At 45.1% G+C, this 19,335-nt stretch overlaps 1 protein-coding gene and 1 pseudogene across 3 annotated transcripts in view; one reads left to right on the top strand and one right to left on the bottom strand.

Moving 5' to 3' along the window:
* DMTF1 (cyclin D binding myb like transcription factor 1) overlaps positions 1-19,335 on the bottom strand; it is a 517,741-nt gene that overhangs the window by 450,981 nt on the left and 47,425 nt on the right. For all 3 annotated transcript variants that reach the window (XM_078674193.1, XM_078674191.1, XM_078674190.1), the window contains exon 3: positions 19,135-19,245. In XM_078674193.1, the coding sequence (XP_078530319.1) occupies positions 19,135-19,245 (111 nt within the window). The remainder of the gene's footprint in view (positions 1-19,134; positions 19,246-19,335) is intronic.
* LOC144761154 (TSC22 domain family protein 1-like) lies at positions 5,357-7,030 on the top strand (annotated as a pseudogene).

The raw sequence follows: 19,335 nt of genomic DNA, 5'->3' as shown, positions 1-19,335 counted from the left end.
TCCACCACAGGTCAGCTGGAGATATGGTGATGTGGAAGCATCAGGTATATCAGTGTGCAAGTCAACCATAATGACATCCCATTTGCTGGCTATGGGGTGTTTGCGAAGTCCTAGTTTGTCCTCCCTGTGCAGGCCAACACTCTCATCCTGCGTCCAATTTCTGAATGACTGCATCCAGGCTGTGAGGTGTGGGGGGTTGGGTGATTTTCATCTGCAAGTGAACAGGCATTTGGCCAACAATAGACCCAAGTCAATAAACAGAGAGGTGAACTTGTGTGAGCACACCGCCTTTGATACGCAAGGCTGGCATCCCTACAAACCTCAGGTTTGAGTCTGTTGCAAAATGTATAAACTGACACCTCATTTAAATGAATACAAATTCATGATTGTGAATCATCTCATCATGTCTGAAAGGTGGTTAAATGTCCCTAAACTTGAATGGTTTGATTTTTAATATACCTTGGAAATCAGATTCTGCAGTCCGGGCAAGGCTTGCAACAGATATTATGAAGTGTGTAGGAGCCTGAAAAGATATCATTCTAAGGTTGTTATGGACTTTTATCAACTTCTATAGAACAAAAGCTAAAGCAAGAGCCCTATCCAAAGCAGATGTCTGAGAGGCAACGTCACTATTGATGCTTGGCCCTGTAGGCAATTACTTGGATTGCTGGCAGCTTCCTTTAATGCAGAGCAGTAAAAATTTAATTTTCACAGCATAGTTAATGAAGCCCAAGTGAACCAGCTTAGCTGTGAGACAGAACATGATATAAACTGATATCAGCAATATACCATGGAATATTAGGTTACTGAAATACCCTAGCTCCTTCAGTCTCTTCTGTTTTTCCAAGATGAAGATTATGTTGCAGTCTGTTGAAAATGTAGTCTGGTCAGAACAAGAGACAACTTAAAAAACAGAAGAGTACCTCAATTATTAAATCAGTCATTGAATTCTATTTAGACTAACCAGCACATCCAGAGTCCGAAAAGCAACTTATCTTCTCAATATATGGTTCCAAAACAGAGAGCAGAAAGGAAGCAGTATTTAGTACATACTCCTTTGTCCTGCCTTCAAACGAAAAATGTTATACTGCTCACAGAAGCATCAAAATGCTGAAAACAAAACGTTACATGTAAAGCAGAAAGGTCGTTAGGGCGTTCCCAAACTGAGAAATGGATTGTAATTCCTAAATATCCAGTGGGAGAAAGTTCCATAAGCAGAAACATGATCACTAACATCCCACATGTGTTCTTGTTCACTAAGACACTTTCCCTCAATGGGACATTTACTTAGCTTGTCTGGAAAAACATCAGTGATAGCTTTGGGAATAACAGAATAAGTATAAAGTGAATTTTAGTCAGGGCCAGGAGCCAGTGAAGTTACTCTACCACTGGTATGAAGGGCTCTCTACGAGGGAGATTTACAACTGTTCTGCAGCTTTTACATTTTTTGTCTGCAAGGATATTGAAAGCTCAATGGTCAACAAAGCACCCATCACATCATCCATCATTTCACTACTGTTAATTAAATTCTCATAATTTTCTATCTTAAGGAATGAAGGGGTCCATAGCCGGGCCTGTCTGGAGAGCTCCTATAACCACTTTTTGCAAGGCACCCTAAGTGCACTCCACACAACCTTTTACTGGGCCCTGTTTACCTGTACAAGAAAAGAAACCGTCTCCTTTTGGTGTGTTTTCTTGTTACCTCAATATGCTGTTTCTCTGTTAGGTCTGCACATTTTCAAGAAAAATAAATCCAAATTACGAATAAAGAAGAAGAAAAAAAGCCATGAGGCCAATTATATATGTTTTTCTTTCTGCCCTACAAAGAAGTGTCTGTTCGCCCTACTGTGACCGTCCCCTTTAACAGGGAAGAGACATAACGGACTCTGCAAAGCCCCAGGAAAGATAAATAAATAGTACTTTTTTATAAAATCGGTTGTATTTATTTTTAACATGGCTTTTCTGTTTTAGTTTACTTTAATAACCACTTGGAGATCACTAAAACAGCTCTAGAACACATTTTTAAAGTTACTTCTTATATTTACTGTTTTAGGCATGTACTGTTCAGAGGAAAAATATCAGCTTTAGGTGATTTTCCTATGTGTTGTACTGGACGGACTTAAAATACAAATGCGGCAAGGTTACGACACAGAATATGTTATAATTATTTCTTAGGCGAGACAAAATCACACTGAAAAGGGTCTCTAGGTGTTGTTACATAGCCAGAGGTTGAGCCAACAGATTCGAGTCTTAAGAATTATAAACTGAATAGCGAGGCCAAAACAACCATGTTTTAAGAGCTTTTTTAAACAATCTAAAGTCAGTGCAAGCACGAAGAGGTGTTAGAAGCTGGCTCCTGTGCTGGGAAGCCAAGTAGGAGAAGGATCTGCCCCCATATCTAGCAGTACAGATGGGGCGAGGGGATTCCCGCTAGAACGGAGACTCCTAGTGGGAGCATACCATTTAAGTTTCTTCTTTATGTATTGTAGTCCATTCCCATAAAGGGGTTTGTGAACCAAACAAAGAAGTTTAAATAGTGATCGCTGTCTTATGGGCAGCCAGTGGAGACTTCCTTCTAAGAATGGGTTCTGCGGGGGACCGAGGGGAAAGGTGACAAACTAGCTGTACCGCCGAATTTTGAACCACCTGATGTTTGGCAAATAGTCCTTCATTCAGAGAAGCCATTTGCTCATTCCCATAGTCCAGACGACTAATTAGAAGGGCCTGGACTAGGGATTATCTTGATTAGAGCAGTACCCACTGAAACACTTTTCTGAGAGGACACATAATTCCAAAATAGGAGTCCATGTTGGCGTTCGCATGTTCCTTCATGGAAAGGTTCTCATTCACCATGACTCCCAAGTTTCTCATCACGGCATTCGGAGTTGGAACTATGTCCAAACTATGAGGCCACTAATCCTCAGACCATCTCTAAAAATAACTGCCAAAGCCAATAAACCCCATAACCAAGACCTATTGGATTTGCAAATACTGTTTTTTTTTTAGGTTTTCTTTTAAATATGATTTAGGCCCTAACAGGGTTTATGGTTTAAACCAGTGTCCTAACTAAAAGCATATATGTATGTATATGGTATTTCTTTAGTGCAAACATAGGGAAAAGGCAGCGGAGAGCCCAAAGTCAACAATTAAAGGAGAGTATGTTAGGTTGTGGGCGGTTAATGCATTGCGATGTAGTGCTCCTTAAAGAGGCCAGTCTACAACTCTTTCCTAAATTGGAGCATCCTTAGGATGGTCAAGATGGAATCAGGGATTTTCTAGGTCCTAGGTGATTAGTGCGAAAAGGTCTGTTTTTTCTTTTTTTACACTTTGTAGTCTTCTATATCATGGTAGTCGGTCTGTGGGCATACCGATGACGTGTTTGTCGACAAGATAGGATAGGTTACTGGTTGTGATGGCTTTGTAACTAATGCAGCTGGTTTTGAAGATGATACCGAATAGTAAGTAGTCAATGGAATTCCATAATGATGAAGGTGATGTGATCATATTTCTTCATGCCATGGAGGAGACGTCCTGCAGCGTATAGAACTCACATTAGGAGTTCCAGTGTGGTGTCTGGGAGGCCATGGAGTAGGGCATTACCACCCTCTAAATGCAAGAATACAAGAGCTGGAATAGCAGTTCTGAAGTTGCAATATTTTGCTTAAGGGTGAGGGTGGTGTACAAGGTGAATCCAAGTGGCCCGACATTTGGTGACAGTTGGGGTTCGAAGACGCCACGGTTCATGTAATTGCGCCAGTTTTGTACAATATCTTGTTTGTTGTTCTTGGCAATTAATGCAAATTCTGTCTTGGTTGGGTTGAGCTTCAGGTAAGTGCTGGACATCCATGAATGGATGGTTTGCAAATAATATTTTATTATCATATGGGTGAATCTTGGTGCTGAAATCAATGAGTAGAGAACCACTCAGCTCTATGTACATGGTAAAGATGGCTGAAGACAATATAGTACACAGGTGATAGAGATCTTTCGTGACTTGAAGGTGACCATGTGAACATGCTAGTGTCCGTTGGAAAGGAAATAAGAGAACCAGTGGACACTGCCGGTGAATCCCATTTGCGACTCAATGGTGACTATAAGGGTGAAATGGCCGACAGTTGAAGGCAGCTGAAAGGTCCAGCAATATCAGGAAACTCGGGTATTGTTCATTTGTGGTTATTATTGCCTATGGTATGTAAGGTCAAAACAGATAGGGGAATGCCCCAATAACACTAAAATACCTGGGATGTAAACATTCAAAATAACAGCATGGCAAGCTGCAGGGGGGTCAATAACAGCGTTTAAGTTTGCTGCAGTGAAATAATTTAATTTGTCACTGGGTCCTTAAAATCAATCAAATTAAACGGTTTATTCAACTATTATTATTATTATAGGATTGTCCATGTACAGTTTGCATTTCACAAATAAGTACCTGGAGCTCCATTAAAAATATCTCAAACCCATCACCATTAAACAAAAACACTAAATCAAATCCTAAATTCTGTACAAAATATCTTTCTTCCTTGTATTGAAACAAAACTTGGTTGCCCAAAATTGAATGTGCAATCCCCATGAAGGTAGTCATCAAGCAAAATCACATATCCGGGCAGTCATGCCCTGTCCTTGTTTTAGAGTCCTAATAATTCCTTTGTTCTTTTGAAATTTATACAGATAGCTACTGCTGTAGATATTATCAACGCGTTTCGGCAAAACTTAATTTGTAGGTATTTCAGGACTAGGATCATGACAGTCAATAAAAAAATGTGCAGCAAAAAAAAGCAGATGTGTCGCACAAACTTTCCACTGTAGTGTCGCCAATTTTTAGGTCGAGGGACTGTCGCTTCTCACTGCGATGCAGTGAGGGGGCGGAGTCCCGAAGAATTAATGTTTTGGAGGTAGGGGGCATAAACCCGCCTCTCTCCTCCATTCTCCTCCATTGGCTGGCTTCCTAAACGGAGGCCAGCCATTGGAGGAGAAGGGAGTCACTCCAATAAAGCCCCGTCTCTTTCGGATTCGGGGGCGTGTTTTTTGCATTCTTTAGCCCTATGACGTCATCAGTCACTCAGAACGCCAAAAACACGGCCCGATTCCGAAATTTTTGAATGTTTTGCGGCCGCCATTTTGCGGTCGCCTAAGCTGCTCTCTTCCAGTAAGTCCTTGCTGCGTGTATTTGTGTGTATCTGTCATGTGCCCAGGCCGCCCGCAGCTCACTGCGGCCTCTTAGAGCTGCTCTGCTGTGCCGCCCCGTCGCGCCTTCACATATCCCCCAGCCGGACCTCGGCTCTTCCCCTGTGCCCCGGCCGCCCGCAGCTCACTGCGGCCTCTTCGAGCAGGGGCGACCTGCCCTCTCCGGGACACAATGCAGCAGCAGCCCGAGGCCCCACCTAAGGTGAGGAAGATGGCGCAGCCGGCGCCCGCAGTGCCCAGGAGGGGCAGCGGCACGGGAGCCGCCTCGGTGGGCCAGCTGAGCTTGGACGAGCCGCTGCTGGGCCCGCAATCCCCACTTCAGACCACTGGGCCTAAAAATAAGAGTGGCTTCCAGATCACCAGTGTGACCCCGGCACAGGTCTCGGCCAGCCTGAGCTCCAACAACAGCATCGCTGAAGACAAGGAGAGATACGACGACCTGGACGAGTCACACACCGAAGAGCTGTCCTCCTCCGAGATCCTGGACGCCTCCCTCTCCCGGGCCACGGACCTAGTCGTGCCAGGGCACAGCTCATCCGAGGAGAACCTCAGCAATCTGCAGGAGGCCGACACTGCAGCAGGGATACTCGGAGCCCGGGGCATAGAGTGCCACCTTGCCAGCACAATCGCACCCGCCTGAAGGCAGCTATGGACAGGAGAGCAAAAGACGGGCTACCAACCTCCATTGAACCCTTCGCTGGTCATAATATGGGGGCCGTGCCTTCAGTGCACCAACAACCCCCCTATTCACATCACAGCCTGTACAGACTCTGCCCCAGCAGCTCCACAATGCAGCCGAGCAGCAGATTCCCTCCGCCCTCATCCTTCAGAGCCATGCCATGTCGGCTGCTCAGACTACTGTAACAGGGAGCGTGGCCGATTACTTGCAGCACCCCCATAAGCTGCAGACCTCGGTAGCGCCAGGACAGCCAGGGCTCCCGGACCCCGGGCACAATCTTTCGGCACACATGCAATCCACAGCTGCACAAGCACAATCCACGGCCTCTGCTATAACTGCTGCACATGCACCCACGATGATGCCCACATCAGTGGCCAGCAGTCAGAATGTGCCCCAGCAAATACATCTTCCCCATGCAACGCCTATCAGTCACAGCGTGGGTCAATCCTTAAATCTGCCCACTGCGTCGCAATCCAGTCATAATGTGGCAGTGGGTCAGCACTTTAATCTGCCCTCCACGGCGCAGCAAGCACCAGCAGCTATTAACCAAGGAATGCCCTCCGTTATGCAGCAGAGTGCCCCCACTCGGACTACACCTCTCCTGCAGCGCTTCAGCCCCAGGGGGTGCCGATGGGCCCGCAGGGTCTTCCTCAGCAACTGGTCATGGCAGCGCAGAACGCCCCCTTTCCCGCAAAACCCCAGGCTCAAGGATTGGAACCCGTGCTTCAAGGAATGAGTAATCAGCAGATCCCGGACGTCAGCTCAATTCCCCCTGCCTCAGCCGCTGTTAGCCAGATCAGCTTGACAGCTTATGCTGGTCTGGGCCTCGCACCTGTCATGTCCCAGGCCCCCACTGTACATAACTGGGCTCAGGGTGTTGCTCACTATCCTGCCAGTGTTACGGTGTCTCAGCACATGCCACACCAGATACCTACCTCTCAATTCTTTGCGCCCTCACTCATTCAGTCAGTGGCAAATCAGATCGCAGATGCAAGGCGTCTCATGGAGCACTCGGTGGCCGGTTTGCCGCAGTCGATCATCGCCGAAAGCATTTCAGGAATAGGCGGTTCAACTTCTTTGGAAGGGAGTGGTGGCAGTCTAGCGGGTCCTGGTCAGCTTCTTCCCTTGAAGTAGTTTCCTCTGCTCGATGGCGAGGATGACCGGTAAGGCCATGCGATGGCTTTGGTGTACCCTCTTCCCTTTCACAATTTGGTGATGGCGTGTGTTCACAACTGCAGTCGACGGAGAAAGTAATTGGGCTATTCTCGCAGAAAGGTGAAGGTAAAGAAGAGTGGAGGCCCGTCATAATTCTTGATGGTGAATGTTCCATGCTCACAAAACAGCTGAAGATGTGATTTGATTTCATGTTATTTGGTCTCGATTCACAAAGCCTTTTCTATGAATAGGTCTGTCTAATTCCTTGCTCGCGTGAGTTACCTCAAGTAGCCAGACATGATTCACCAATCATGAGAAGGTTTAGCATAGTCCAGGCTTATGTTTGACTTTATCATGAGTTTTTAGGAGTAAGGCTTACCCACATTTTTTGTGAGTAGGCATAAATTATATTGGAACTCTTCACGAAAAATGGCCTGTGGATCTGACTAAGGTATACCGCTGTAACTTACCTCCAAGGTAGGTGAAACTCCGTTACTCCAAGAAAAAAAAGCTTCGTCAGTCAGGCCAATTTTCTCAAGTAGTTTCCAGAATAAAACGGGTATTACCCTTCATTTTGCAGGATCCGTTTGAGGAGAACTCGGGGGAGTAAAGGTGGGTTGTTTGCCTAGCTTATTCCATGACACCATTTGATTGAGGCTGGCAGCGTGTAGGGTGCACTCAGGTTGGTGTTACCCGTGACAATTTCCGTAGGACCTTTAGCTGCAATCAGAACTGAGCCTAGTTCGAGAGTGATCTGGTTTAGCAGATGTGGTAGTGGGTGACTTTGGATTTTATGGTGGTGTGCGGTTCAAAAGTCACGTGATCATTCAGATGTTTTGTTGGGGACATTCTAAAAGGTGAATTTCAACCCAGAGATGGGCACGTGATGATTCTTTGATGAAGAGAATTAACTCAGTCCTGATGGAATTGTCCTTAAGGGGTTGATTTGAGCCCACTCATTCTTCAACGAATTCCAGGTATTTCAAGCAGGGTCAAGAGTATCTGAGATGGTAGGGTACAGCTGCCTGTTTGCCCAGGAGTGTTTTTTTTCTCCTGAACTTTTTCCTAGTTATTTAATTCGATCCAGGATATTAATCAATGGCATTTATGATTTTGAGTGTTCCTGGTAAGGTATGAGGATTTTTGTTTTTAATATGGACTATAAATAAGGATTTTCCCGTTTTGTCAAGGTTTTGGACTCTAATCCAGTGTCCAAATATTTCATGACTTTCTGCATGTGGAGCCATGTGCATTAATTTATCCTCAGCAGCGCATCATTAGTACAGAGATGGCTAGCTTTAGTTTCTAAGTAAATATGATGGTGTAAACACTTCGCATTTATGCAACTGGAAAGTTTTTTGAGACGTGGAATTCCTTTACTTGACAGTCACGCAAGTTAAGGCTAGTAAAAAGCCCTTAGAAATGACCTCCATGCTTCAGTCTCAGATAAGTCTGTTTTTAAGTCTAACACGTCTACTGCTTTATGCTGTTTCAATGAAAGCATGCATTCCATTACTCTTTCAAGATTTTTCTTGTCTTTCATAATTATAACTGAAATGGCCCTTCTTGATGGGTGGTGTGGGTGGGTGCAAATGCAATAGGTCTCGCATTTGGGAGAGATTAAGCTATAGGCATTGTAAATGACAATGCCATATATTTATCTGTTTTCAAAACCAACACATACATTAAAAATTTGTCATTTACAATGCCAATAGCTCTAACTTTTGGAAAGGCGAGACCGTTGCATTGTAACACAGTGTGTGTGTGTGTGGGTGTGGCTCTGTCTGTGTGTGTGCCTCTGTCTGTGTGTGTGGGGGGCTCTCTCTGTGTGTGTGTGGCTCGCTGTGTGTGTGGGGGGCTCGCTGTGTGTGTGGGGCTCGCTGTGTGTGTGTGTGGGGGGCTCGCTGTGTGTGGGGGGCTCTGTGTGTGTGTGTGGCTTTCAGTGTGTGTGGCTCTGTGTCCGCGAATACTCTCTACTACTCTCTAATGCTCACCTATTGCCATTGTAAATGACAATACCATTTATGTTTGGTTTTTTTTAAATGAAAAAAAATGTCATGAGCAATGCCAATAGCTCTACCTTTAATAATGCCGAGACCATTGCATTGTAAATGCTTGTTTTGAATCCAAGCTGCAATGTCCTAGAAGGTTCTGAATTTAAACACAAAAAAAATAGAGAGCACTGGAAAACCATCTTATTTTTCTGATCTGTGTTTTTTTTAATGAACAGTGCTCTGCTAGTTACTGCATGATCTGAGCAACAGCATTTTTAATCCGAACTTTTTATAACAAATTAATATTTGCTTTTTAGCTTGTTTAATTTCACACCACATATTTGACTTTTATTTTTGATGTCTACATACATACTAGAATCTCTATGATATGAAACCGCTTGGTGCCAACAATTTATGTGGTTTGAGGGAAGCGCAATAGTGTCACCACGTACTATAACGAATAAAGTACCCTGTAAACCATGTTCATGTTCCTTGATTTTATAAAAGAATTGGTCCTTTGTCCTTGTTCCTCTATATTTTTATGGAACTCTTTAGTGAATTGCAATTTCATTCTAAGTTAAAGCTACCTAATCCAGTCAGAAACATGTTCCTTACCTTCTGGCTGGTTTCGCACTATGTAGGAAGATAGCTCTGCATGTACTATACGAAAGAAAGGTATAGGGTGCCAGAGTCCAGGGGATCCCCAGAGGTATAGCAGAGCTTAAATTGGATAATCACTAACAGCTCTATTTGTGGTAATATGGTCGAGCAGTTAGGCTTATCAGGAGGGTGTTTTCAGCAATTATTGTATTCACTCAATCAAGGCTGATGACACACTCAGAGACATGATCCAGATCAATTAGGTAAATATAAAAAATGTATACGTGATTTATAGAACCAAGCAGGACTTGGTAGAGGTAGGAAATAAGTACTTTCACATGCACAACTGGTCAAGGAAATGCAGTTGTTCTTGTAATTCTAACAGTTACAAGTTGATATCAATTTTCAGAATGCTTGGCATTTAACAGTAAATAATCTCGGATTACGTTACATTAGCGCTCACTTTTCCCCATACGTTAGCAGTTCTACATAGAACACTTTCTAGACCCAAAATCTCATACTACGAGTCCCTGTGGGAGGAAAAATGGTTATCGATCTTGGTAATAAGTATCTGACTTACGAGGTTGAGGTATTGGAGTTAGGACCAAGGTTCCCCAAGGGTCTGATGGACACTCTAGTTGCACCACCAGCAACACTGGGGTGGCTTGGTGCAGGGTGCAGGCTCCCAACGTTAGCCAGCAGGCTAAAAGGAGCCTTTGGTTGGGGTCTGCTGGCGAGCAGGCCACTTGAGTGTGGGAGCAAAGCTCCTAAGGTTGCGGTCGGAACCGCAGTGGACAACGACTAACCCAAGAACTGCACCGCCAGCGGCACAGAGGCAGCGGGGTGCAGGAGGTATAGCAGACGTTGGGGTCCCTGGGCTTCTCAGCAGAGACAGTCTGTTTTGGAAAGTTTCAGGCTCGGTTGGGAGGACTTCTTGGAGGAGACTCACGACTGGGAAGGCAACTGGTGATCTGAGAGGATGCTTGGACACTGTGGGTTGAGCAACCCAAGGCAGAGAAGGTGTTGGAAGGCTGCGGTGCCTTCAGCGTCGGTTTCCTTAGGCCGCGATCGGTCGTGGTTGGCGACAGACGTGGTCGGAATTGCTGGACCGATTCAATCAAGGGACCAATTGTCTTACCACCTTCAGTCGAGGTGACCCTTCAAGTAAAGGATGCAGGTTTCGTTTTGAAGCTTTTAGGAGATCAGAGGTAATCGGATCTCAACTTATGATCACCAGAGGGACCTCTTTGGAGTATGGGCCATTCGACCTCAGGCTGTGGCAGCCGGGTGCAAAGTGGTGCACAATCGCAGAGTCTGAACTCTGATGGTTTAGTCCTTGGATATAGAAAATGTGGTGCTCACGGAAGACAGAGTCTGCTAGTTGAGTGCAGGGCAGGTCCTTAGGGTTCTGCTGCTACGGGGCATTCTGGTTTGTGCATGTTGGGACCAATGGGTCCCTTCCTTGGGGTGATTACACCCCCTATTGTGCTACCCTTCAATGGGAGGGGGCACGAGCCTCTTCCTAATTGGTTGAGTCCCCTCATCTTCAAGATAGACGGGACTGAGATGTGTGCTTCACATCGCTTCCCTCACCTGAGGGGTGGGGTTGGCAACGGTGGACACACCTCTCTTCCTAGCTTGGATATCCCGCAGATTCTCCCGCCCAATTGGGAGGGCAGAACCGGTGGGTGCCAGTTGCTGGGGGCTGCATAAAGCAGGGACATCGCTCAAAGGTGGCAGGCCTTTGAAGCTTCCCTTTTCCTGGGCGCAACCCATCTTGGGGGAGGAGGCATGACACCTCTGCCCAGGAAGGGCTTTGTTTCTGGTCCCAGAGAGCAGAGGGAGGCCCTCTACCCAGGGGTCTAGAAACTAGTCTGGTGGTGGCAATAGCAGGTAGCCATTCAGAAACCACATTAGGGCTGGTCAATATTACATGGGGCATCTCTAAGATGCCCTTTGAGTGCATTTTACATTAAATCTCACACTGACGTCAGTGTGGGTTTAATGTGCTGATAAGTTTGCTACCAAACTTCCCAGTTTTTAGTAAAGCCATTATGGAGCTGTGGAGTTCATAGTGACCAACCCCCAGACCATATATTCTTTATGGCTTTACTACATTTACAATGTCTATGAATGGACTTGGACACTGTACGGGTACAGGGCTCATGCCTTTGTACCCTCACCTTAGAACTAGTGCACCCTGCTAGAGGGATGACTTACCTAGGCCTTAGGCAGTGGATTGCAAGCATGGCACGCAGGGGTGTGGGTTAAGGTGCAGGGCCTCTAGGGGTGTCACAATAGGTGCTGCAGCCCTCAGAGGGCTTCCTTGGTCACAGTGCCCATGGTACCATTTAGAAGGGGATTGCTAGTGGCCAGTGATGTGCCAGTTGTGGATACAAAGGGACAATTTCGGGAAAGAACACAGGCCCTGGGAACCTTATTAGTAGGGACCCAGGGAACATAAATCCAAAGTGCATCAGAAATCTGGCAAAAAGTGGGGAGGGGGCTACTTCAACAGAAACCCAATTTCCTACACAAGCCCCTTCCCCCTCCCCCACCACCCCCAGCCCAAAGGCCAGGAGACTCGGCCAAACCTGGGAGAGTCTACCTAATATTTCAGGCCAGGAAGAGTAAAGGAAGTGGTAAGAAAATTGCATGGCCTACATTGTATACATCCTTCTGTCTAGGTCAGTCCCCATGGGGAGGTGGCCTACCTCAACAGTTTCAGGACCCACTTCCCAATGCTCCTTTTCTAACTCTTTAGTGTCTATACACCATCTTTTTAGTTTGGATTCAGAGGTGCCTACCTCTGCAAATTCTAACTCAGCTAATTCAAGTCCTAACTTATTAACAGAGGTTAACCATAGCTTGAGTAACCCCACCATGACCAACAGGGTCAGGGGGGCCTTCCTTGCTATTTGGCCAAGCACAGTGATGCCATGAAGGCTAACACCCAGCAGAGGCCACTGACATATGTCAGTGCCCAAAACCACACCTTTAGCTCTTCACTGGTAGGTGAAGGGACAAACTTACATGCTCATTTGGGTTCTGGTGGCCCTTCAGCTGTTTTAGTGTAGGGGGGGCCACTATGCTTTGTAGTGAACACCCTTCTTCCATCATCTGTTCTGTCAGTTGAGGAGCCACCAACTCAGGCTGGAAAGTCGCCTGACTAGTCAGGTCTTTTTGTGGGCTAGGGTGGGCTTCACCAGTGCCAATTTTGGTGTTACCCCTTACTGCGATAGAATATCCCTGGCCCAGCGGAACTGTGGCTAACAGTTGTCTACCTTCCCTACATGGTCTCTTCTTTTTCTTTGGGGGCTTATCTGCACTAACTGCAGGGTCAGCCCTCCCAGTATCCTTGGGTGGGGACTGGCCTTGGACCAGTACCCTACTTTGGCTCAGACCAAATTCTGGGTGGTCATTCCCAAGGAGACAGTCCAGTGGAAGGTCTTTATTGACTAACACCTTTCTCCAACTAAGGGACCCAGCTATTTCTAGGGGCACTATTGCCATAGGCCTAGCAGTGACCTTCTGTTGGGATAACTCTTTTTGTCTCCCCTGGGACATACTAGTTTGAGAGTACCAACCTGTCAAGCACCACAGTGTGACTGGCACAGGTATCTCTCAAGGCAGTGGCTGGGATTCCATTTACCAGTAGACGGTAGAGGTGTCTACTCCCCTCTGTACTCTTCATCTCACCTTTCCGAACCATTTTCCAGTTGAAGGGTAGGAAGACTTCCTCATCTGAGGAACCACCCTCAAATGCTACACTGGCAACCCCTAGAGCTATACTAGGGGCACTGATTTTAGGACAGCTAGGGTCCTTGGTGTCTTGACAGTTGTGACGCCATACCTTGTTGGGATCCCAATTTTTACCTTGATGCCCAGTTTGAGGTTGGGAGGTGTCTTTGGGCCCACCCTCCTGGACAGGTTTTTGGGGGTTGGGTCTACATGAAACTCCTTATTTGTATCTTTAGGAATCTCACTCTCTTTCCTCATGGGGAGATTTGTGCTCCTTACTTTTGGTCACCCCCTCTGGACGTCTTGGTCTCCCTTGTCTTGACCCAGTGGTCTGCCTTATTTCCTAATTCTTGGGGAGAAATTGGACCTAGGTCTACCAGATACTGATGTAACTTCTCATTGATGCAGTTACTTAAAATGTATTCTTTCATAAACAAATTATAAAGACCATCATAATCTTGCACTTTACTTCCAGACAACCAGCCACCTAGTGTTTTTACTGAGTAGTCTATGAATTCCACCCAGAACTGACTCCAAGACTTCTGTGCCCCCCCTCCCCTCCGAACACAATTCTGTACTCCTCAGTAGGGAGTCCAAATCTCCTAATCAGGGTGCCCTTTATGAGTTAATAGGACTCTGTTTCTGTCCCACTAAGGGTCAGAAGTCTGTCTCTGCACTTATCAGAGAACAGTTCCCATAGGTGAGTCCCCTAGTGAGATGTCCTCACTTTCCTGGCTTCACAAGGCCTCTCAAAGCCTGTGAACCATTTGGTGATGTCATCATCATCTTCATAATTATGGGACAATCCTTCTGGGGATTTTAGGATCATAAGACCCTTCTTTTTCTTAGCTTTTTAGATTGCTACCACCATTGATGGGTCCTATGCTCATCTCTGCTCTCTCTCTCTAGAGCTAGGAGCCTAGTCTCTTGGCCATCCTTTCTAAAAGGAGGCTGTCCTCACTGTTTGGTAGAGTTGACCCTACCTCTGTAGGAGCCAAACCCTGTACCTCTTGGGTGTGGAGGGTAGGACACACTACAATAAAAATAGTACAGATAACGACAATACGGAAATCGGTGCTAGAATGATCAGACCTGTGAAGTTCAACATCTTTGAGCACTAGATAGAAGTGCAGATGTTAGCTGATGGAAGAAGTCACTCTAATTCCTCTTCTAGTTCTTTGGCCGTATTTTCACACAATGTTATTGATCAAATGCTTTTGTTATTTCTATTGTGGAGGCCAAAAATGGAACTGGTATAACTATATTTATATATTGGAATAGACATGTTTGTTTCCAAACTAATCTGGTTTCAAGCGCAGTCCCAATCGCAACCATCTATGATTGAATAGCAAGATATCACCTTGGTAATATCACCTTGGTAAGGAGAGCGGGTGGTATAAAACCTAAATTAAGCAAAAGAGGACATCCATCTAAGGCATTAACAATCCAAGCAGTCATTTTAAGCACATATGAGGTTTCCAATCGAAGCACTGTAAAAGACCACTGAAATATTAGTGTATATTTACAGGCAACCTCAATTCTGTGAAGCACTAATTTATTGTTTTCTCAAACAAATACAGTTTTAAAATGCATTATATTTAAGTAAATTTTCACAAAAAGGCTGGGATGGTGCTATATAAAGCACAACCTTAATGTACATGCCCACTACTTGTATGGTTTGCAAATGCTACTGTTATCTTTGTGCCGTTTACATCTGTAGGATTCTGAATGACTGGAGTTAAAGTGATCTGTTGATATTTTATCACATTCATGTTTGTATTATGTAGACATAAGTAACACTGGGTTAGTAGTGTGCAGGTTGGAACAGCCTAATGTAATGATTCGCTATGGATTATATAATACAGGCTTCTCCAACGAGTAGCTCGTGGCAGCCCTCTAGGTCCCTGTAAGTAGCTCTTCTGTGTGCAACTCAGACTACTAAATCAGAAGCTTTTACTTTATTGAATATGTATACTAAATTTAGAGTGCATGGCTGAGACAAAAAAAAAATCTTTTCAGAACTCAAACTGATATATGAAGAAAATGGCTGAATTTACAAAATTTTTTACAAATGGTTTTTATTACCTTGGTGCCAGAGGCATTTCAGCGATAGCGGTTAGGTATTACCCACGTGGAGAGATCCCATATTGGCAATGCCTTTTACACATCACTGCTTGCAACCATGCCTAATGCACCGATATTATTGCCGGTAGTGACTTTGCTTATGGTAGCCTCTATTGTAATCTCTTTTGATCACTTTTACAACACAAATAATATTAGAATCTATCGATTAGTTCTATTGAACATAAGTAGCTCTTGAACATAAGTAGCTCTTATTACAGTGAAGGTTGGAGACACCTAATATGATATATATAGTGGTGGCTAGGTCAGTGTACAGCATTGTGTGCATGAATGTTTGAGGCAAAGGACATTTATTGTTTGTTCTAGTCTGTTCGGGTGTGTGGTTGTCCATTGCTTGACCTCAGATGGTTATGTTTTGCAGCATCTTTGCCCGCCTTTGATACCATTCTGCATGTGGACATGGTTGGTGTAAGTTAATGACTTCTGGATAGATTGATAAAACAATATTGCTATGTCAGTATAACTAGCACCACTGAGGTTGCAAATGATATTAATGTGTTGAGTGCATGATGCTCACAGTAGTTTCTAATGAGTACTGCTGGTGTAATGTGATGTGCAACTTAATCTGAATGTATTGTTTGGGTGGCAAATGCACAGCAAATAAAAGTCATGGAGTAGTGGTTTACTATTTATTGAATGAAAGAGGTCAATTTTCTTAGAGGATTACTACAATATAAGTATATAAGGATTAACAAATGTGATACTGAACTTGCTTACTTAGTTTTGATTTTTGAGGTGTTTAGCCTGAATCACGCTACTACCCTTTTTTCCCCAGATCCTTCTTGGACAACAGACAATGTCCAAGAAGGATTGGATTTTGGTGCTTTAATTCCAGTGATATTTTCAGTCACAAACACAGTATTATTTGAGAAACAGCATAAGTTAGCATTCATTCCTCTCAAATATCTTCAGCTAAAAGAGAAAAATTAATCTAACAAACATAATAAATACATTTAGTTAATAGTTTCTGCTTTAATTGAAGAAAAATAACAACATCTCAAGACACAGGAAGGTGAAAACTAAAATGTAAATGCCAGCATTTGTAAAGCGCACAGCTACTTTCGACGGAGGTGTCCCGACGCTGGGGGCACTCGGGAAGATTAAGCAAGCTATTGCCCTGAGTCACATGGTGCTGGGTTAGCCTGCCGCCGGAGCCGGGGATCGAACTGTGAACCCTGTGGTCTGGAGTCAGGCACCCTCCCTGCCCGCTGCACCCCACCTCTTCCACTTGAAATCAAACATAGGGGCAAACGTGAAATCCGGCAAGGCAACTTTTGATTTAAAGCCAACAACGCTAAACTAACTTGCACAGGCCATTTTTAGGTCTCGGCTAGCGCAGTCTCGCTGGCGAGAATTAATGACTGAGTAGCGAGGGTAAACCCTGCCCCTCTTCTCCATTGGCTGGCCTCCTAAACGGCAGCCAGACATTGGAGAAGAGGTCTCAGTGTCGTCATTCTCTCGCTGTAAGCCCCGTACTTTTTGGATTAGGGGCGTGTTTTTTTCGTTTCTCTCTCTCCTCTTTCCATTGGCTGGAATGTAAACAACAAGTCTAAAACACGCCCGTGGTTTACATTCCAGCCAATGGAGAAGAGGGGAGAAAGAAAAACACGCCCCCCAGTCTGCAAAGGACGGGCTGTTTTGCCATCTCTAGCTTCATTCTCGCGGGGTTCCGCCCGAGGCCGTAACGTCGATCCCATCTAAATCCCAACTACGGCTGTGCTCTTCAAAGATACCCCGCTGAACTTAAAAAGGTGCTGCGCAGTGTTGCTGCTCACACGCGGTGGCCATGAGGGTGAAGGGGCTTTGTGCGGCGGAGCTGCCGCGGTGCGCTACACTCTGTCCCCGCTTCCCTTGTTTGGGACGCAAGCCACGCTGCCCCAGGTATCTTTAGTACTGCGGGGATTGTGGGCGTGCAGGGTGCGCGGCCTCCGCCATGGCGGAAGAGCAAGAGGCAGGCAGTGCTTGAGGGGGGAGGGGCAGTGCTTGAGGGGGGAGGGCCACCAGGATCATCTCCTACGGCTTGCCGCTGTGCACCCCACTTCGCGAGCGGTGGGCCCAGGACTCCGTGGGCTACCGACCACCCCGGTAACAAAACTCGCTCGCACTGCACAAAACCCCGCAAGTAGAGAAAAATCCGACATTTACAAATGTTGGTTTGCACAGTGGCAAGTTTTGTGTCATGTCCTTGGAGAGTTGATTAATACTGTTCCCTGCGTGCGACAGGCAGGACAATTTTCACACCTATTATTCATCCACGTTTGTGTACATTTTAACGTTTTACTTTAACAGTGTTATCAGCGAGGGTCTGCTCGTGTGATTTTGAACCTTAGATTTTCCATTCTTCGGTCATTGAGTAAAAGGTCGCTGTTTCCGCACAAACTTCAAAGAAAAGGCAACCTTGCACCAACAACGCAACTCGCTTGCTTGAGGGCCTTGCATTATTACAGTTGCTTATTCAAGAACGTTAATGTACAACCATAACCCCTCCCATAGGTGTAAACCATGTCGCTTTCTTTCCCTCCAGATTTCGAATGCTGCTAAATGAGCGCACCTACAAGCTTCTGCATCACACTTAGAACTCGTCTTTTTACACAAGGCTGATCCATAGCAGATTTTCAAGATAACTACTGAGAAGTGTGTGTGTGTGTGTGTGTGTGTGTGTGTGTGTGTGTGTGTGTGTGTGTGTGTGTGTGTGTGTGTGTGTGTGTGTGTGTGTGTGTGTGTGTGTGTGTGTGTGTGTGTGTGTGTGTGTGTGTGTGTGTGTGTGTGTGTGTGTGTGTGTGTGTGTGTGTGTGTGTGTGTGTGTGTGTGTGTGTGTGTGTGTGTGTGTGTGTGTGTGTGTGTGTGTGTGTGTGTGTGTGTGTGTGTGTGTGTGTGTGTGTGTGTGTGTGTGTGTGTGTGTGTGTGTGTGTGTGTGTGTGTGTGTGTGTGTGTGTGTGTGTGTGTGTGTGTGTGTCTCTCTCTCTCTCTCTCTCTCTCTCTCTCTCTCTCTCTCTCTCTCTCTCTCTCTCTCTGTGTGTGTGTGTGTGTGGCTCTGTGTGTGTGTGTCTTTGTGTGTGTCTTTGTGTGTGTGTGTCTCTCTGTCTGTGGGTGTGGTGCAAATGCAATAGGTCTCGTATTTGCGAGAGATAAAGCTATTGGTATTGTAAATGACCATGCCATTTATTTATCTGTTTTCAAAACCAACACATAAATAAAACGTTTGTCATTTACAATGCCAATAGCTCTAACTCTTCCGAAGGCGAGACCGTTGCATTGTAAATGCTAGTTCGAACTGGGGATAAAGGGCTTTTTAAAATATTCTGATCAGAACTTGCCCCTGACATCAGATGATTAGGCTTCCTAATATCAAACACTGAGGTTTCTGCCACACATTGATGGCAGGAAGGTGTTCTGTGGCTATAGCTTTGCTTACTCTCTCTTCCCTCCCCGGTCTTGGAAACGGAAATAAGGAGTTGGCAATATGGGATTAATTTGAGACATGGATGTGCTATGTGGGATCCTCAAATAAATATTTTTTGTTCGCTCATTTAAACTGTAACTGTCTGAAATCTTAAACTGATAAAAAAGGATAATAACCCAGTTTGTAATTAATAAACAAAATAGATTATATTTGTTTACAGATCTTTTTTTACTTACTAGCAAGTATTGAAATACATGGAGTGGATTCATCTGCACTTTGACTATCCTCAGAAAAACAGAATCGTTTTTGAGATGGTTCTATGTTCTCTTCGGAGTTCACTTCATGATCTTTAAAACAAATATATATATGCATGAGAGTTGGCAAAAAACATAATTTGTCAAACCACATTAGCAATGTGGGCACAGATGAATGCACAT

The sequence above is a fragment of the Lissotriton helveticus genome, chromosome 1_1 (genome assembly GCF_964261635.1).
Source record: "Lissotriton helveticus chromosome 1_1, aLisHel1.1, whole genome shotgun sequence".
In the NCBI taxonomy this organism is placed as follows: domain Eukaryota; kingdom Metazoa; phylum Chordata; class Amphibia; order Caudata; family Salamandridae; genus Lissotriton; species Lissotriton helveticus.
Note: the sequence above shows the minus strand (reverse complement) of the source record. Positions and strands in the feature narration are given on the sequence as shown.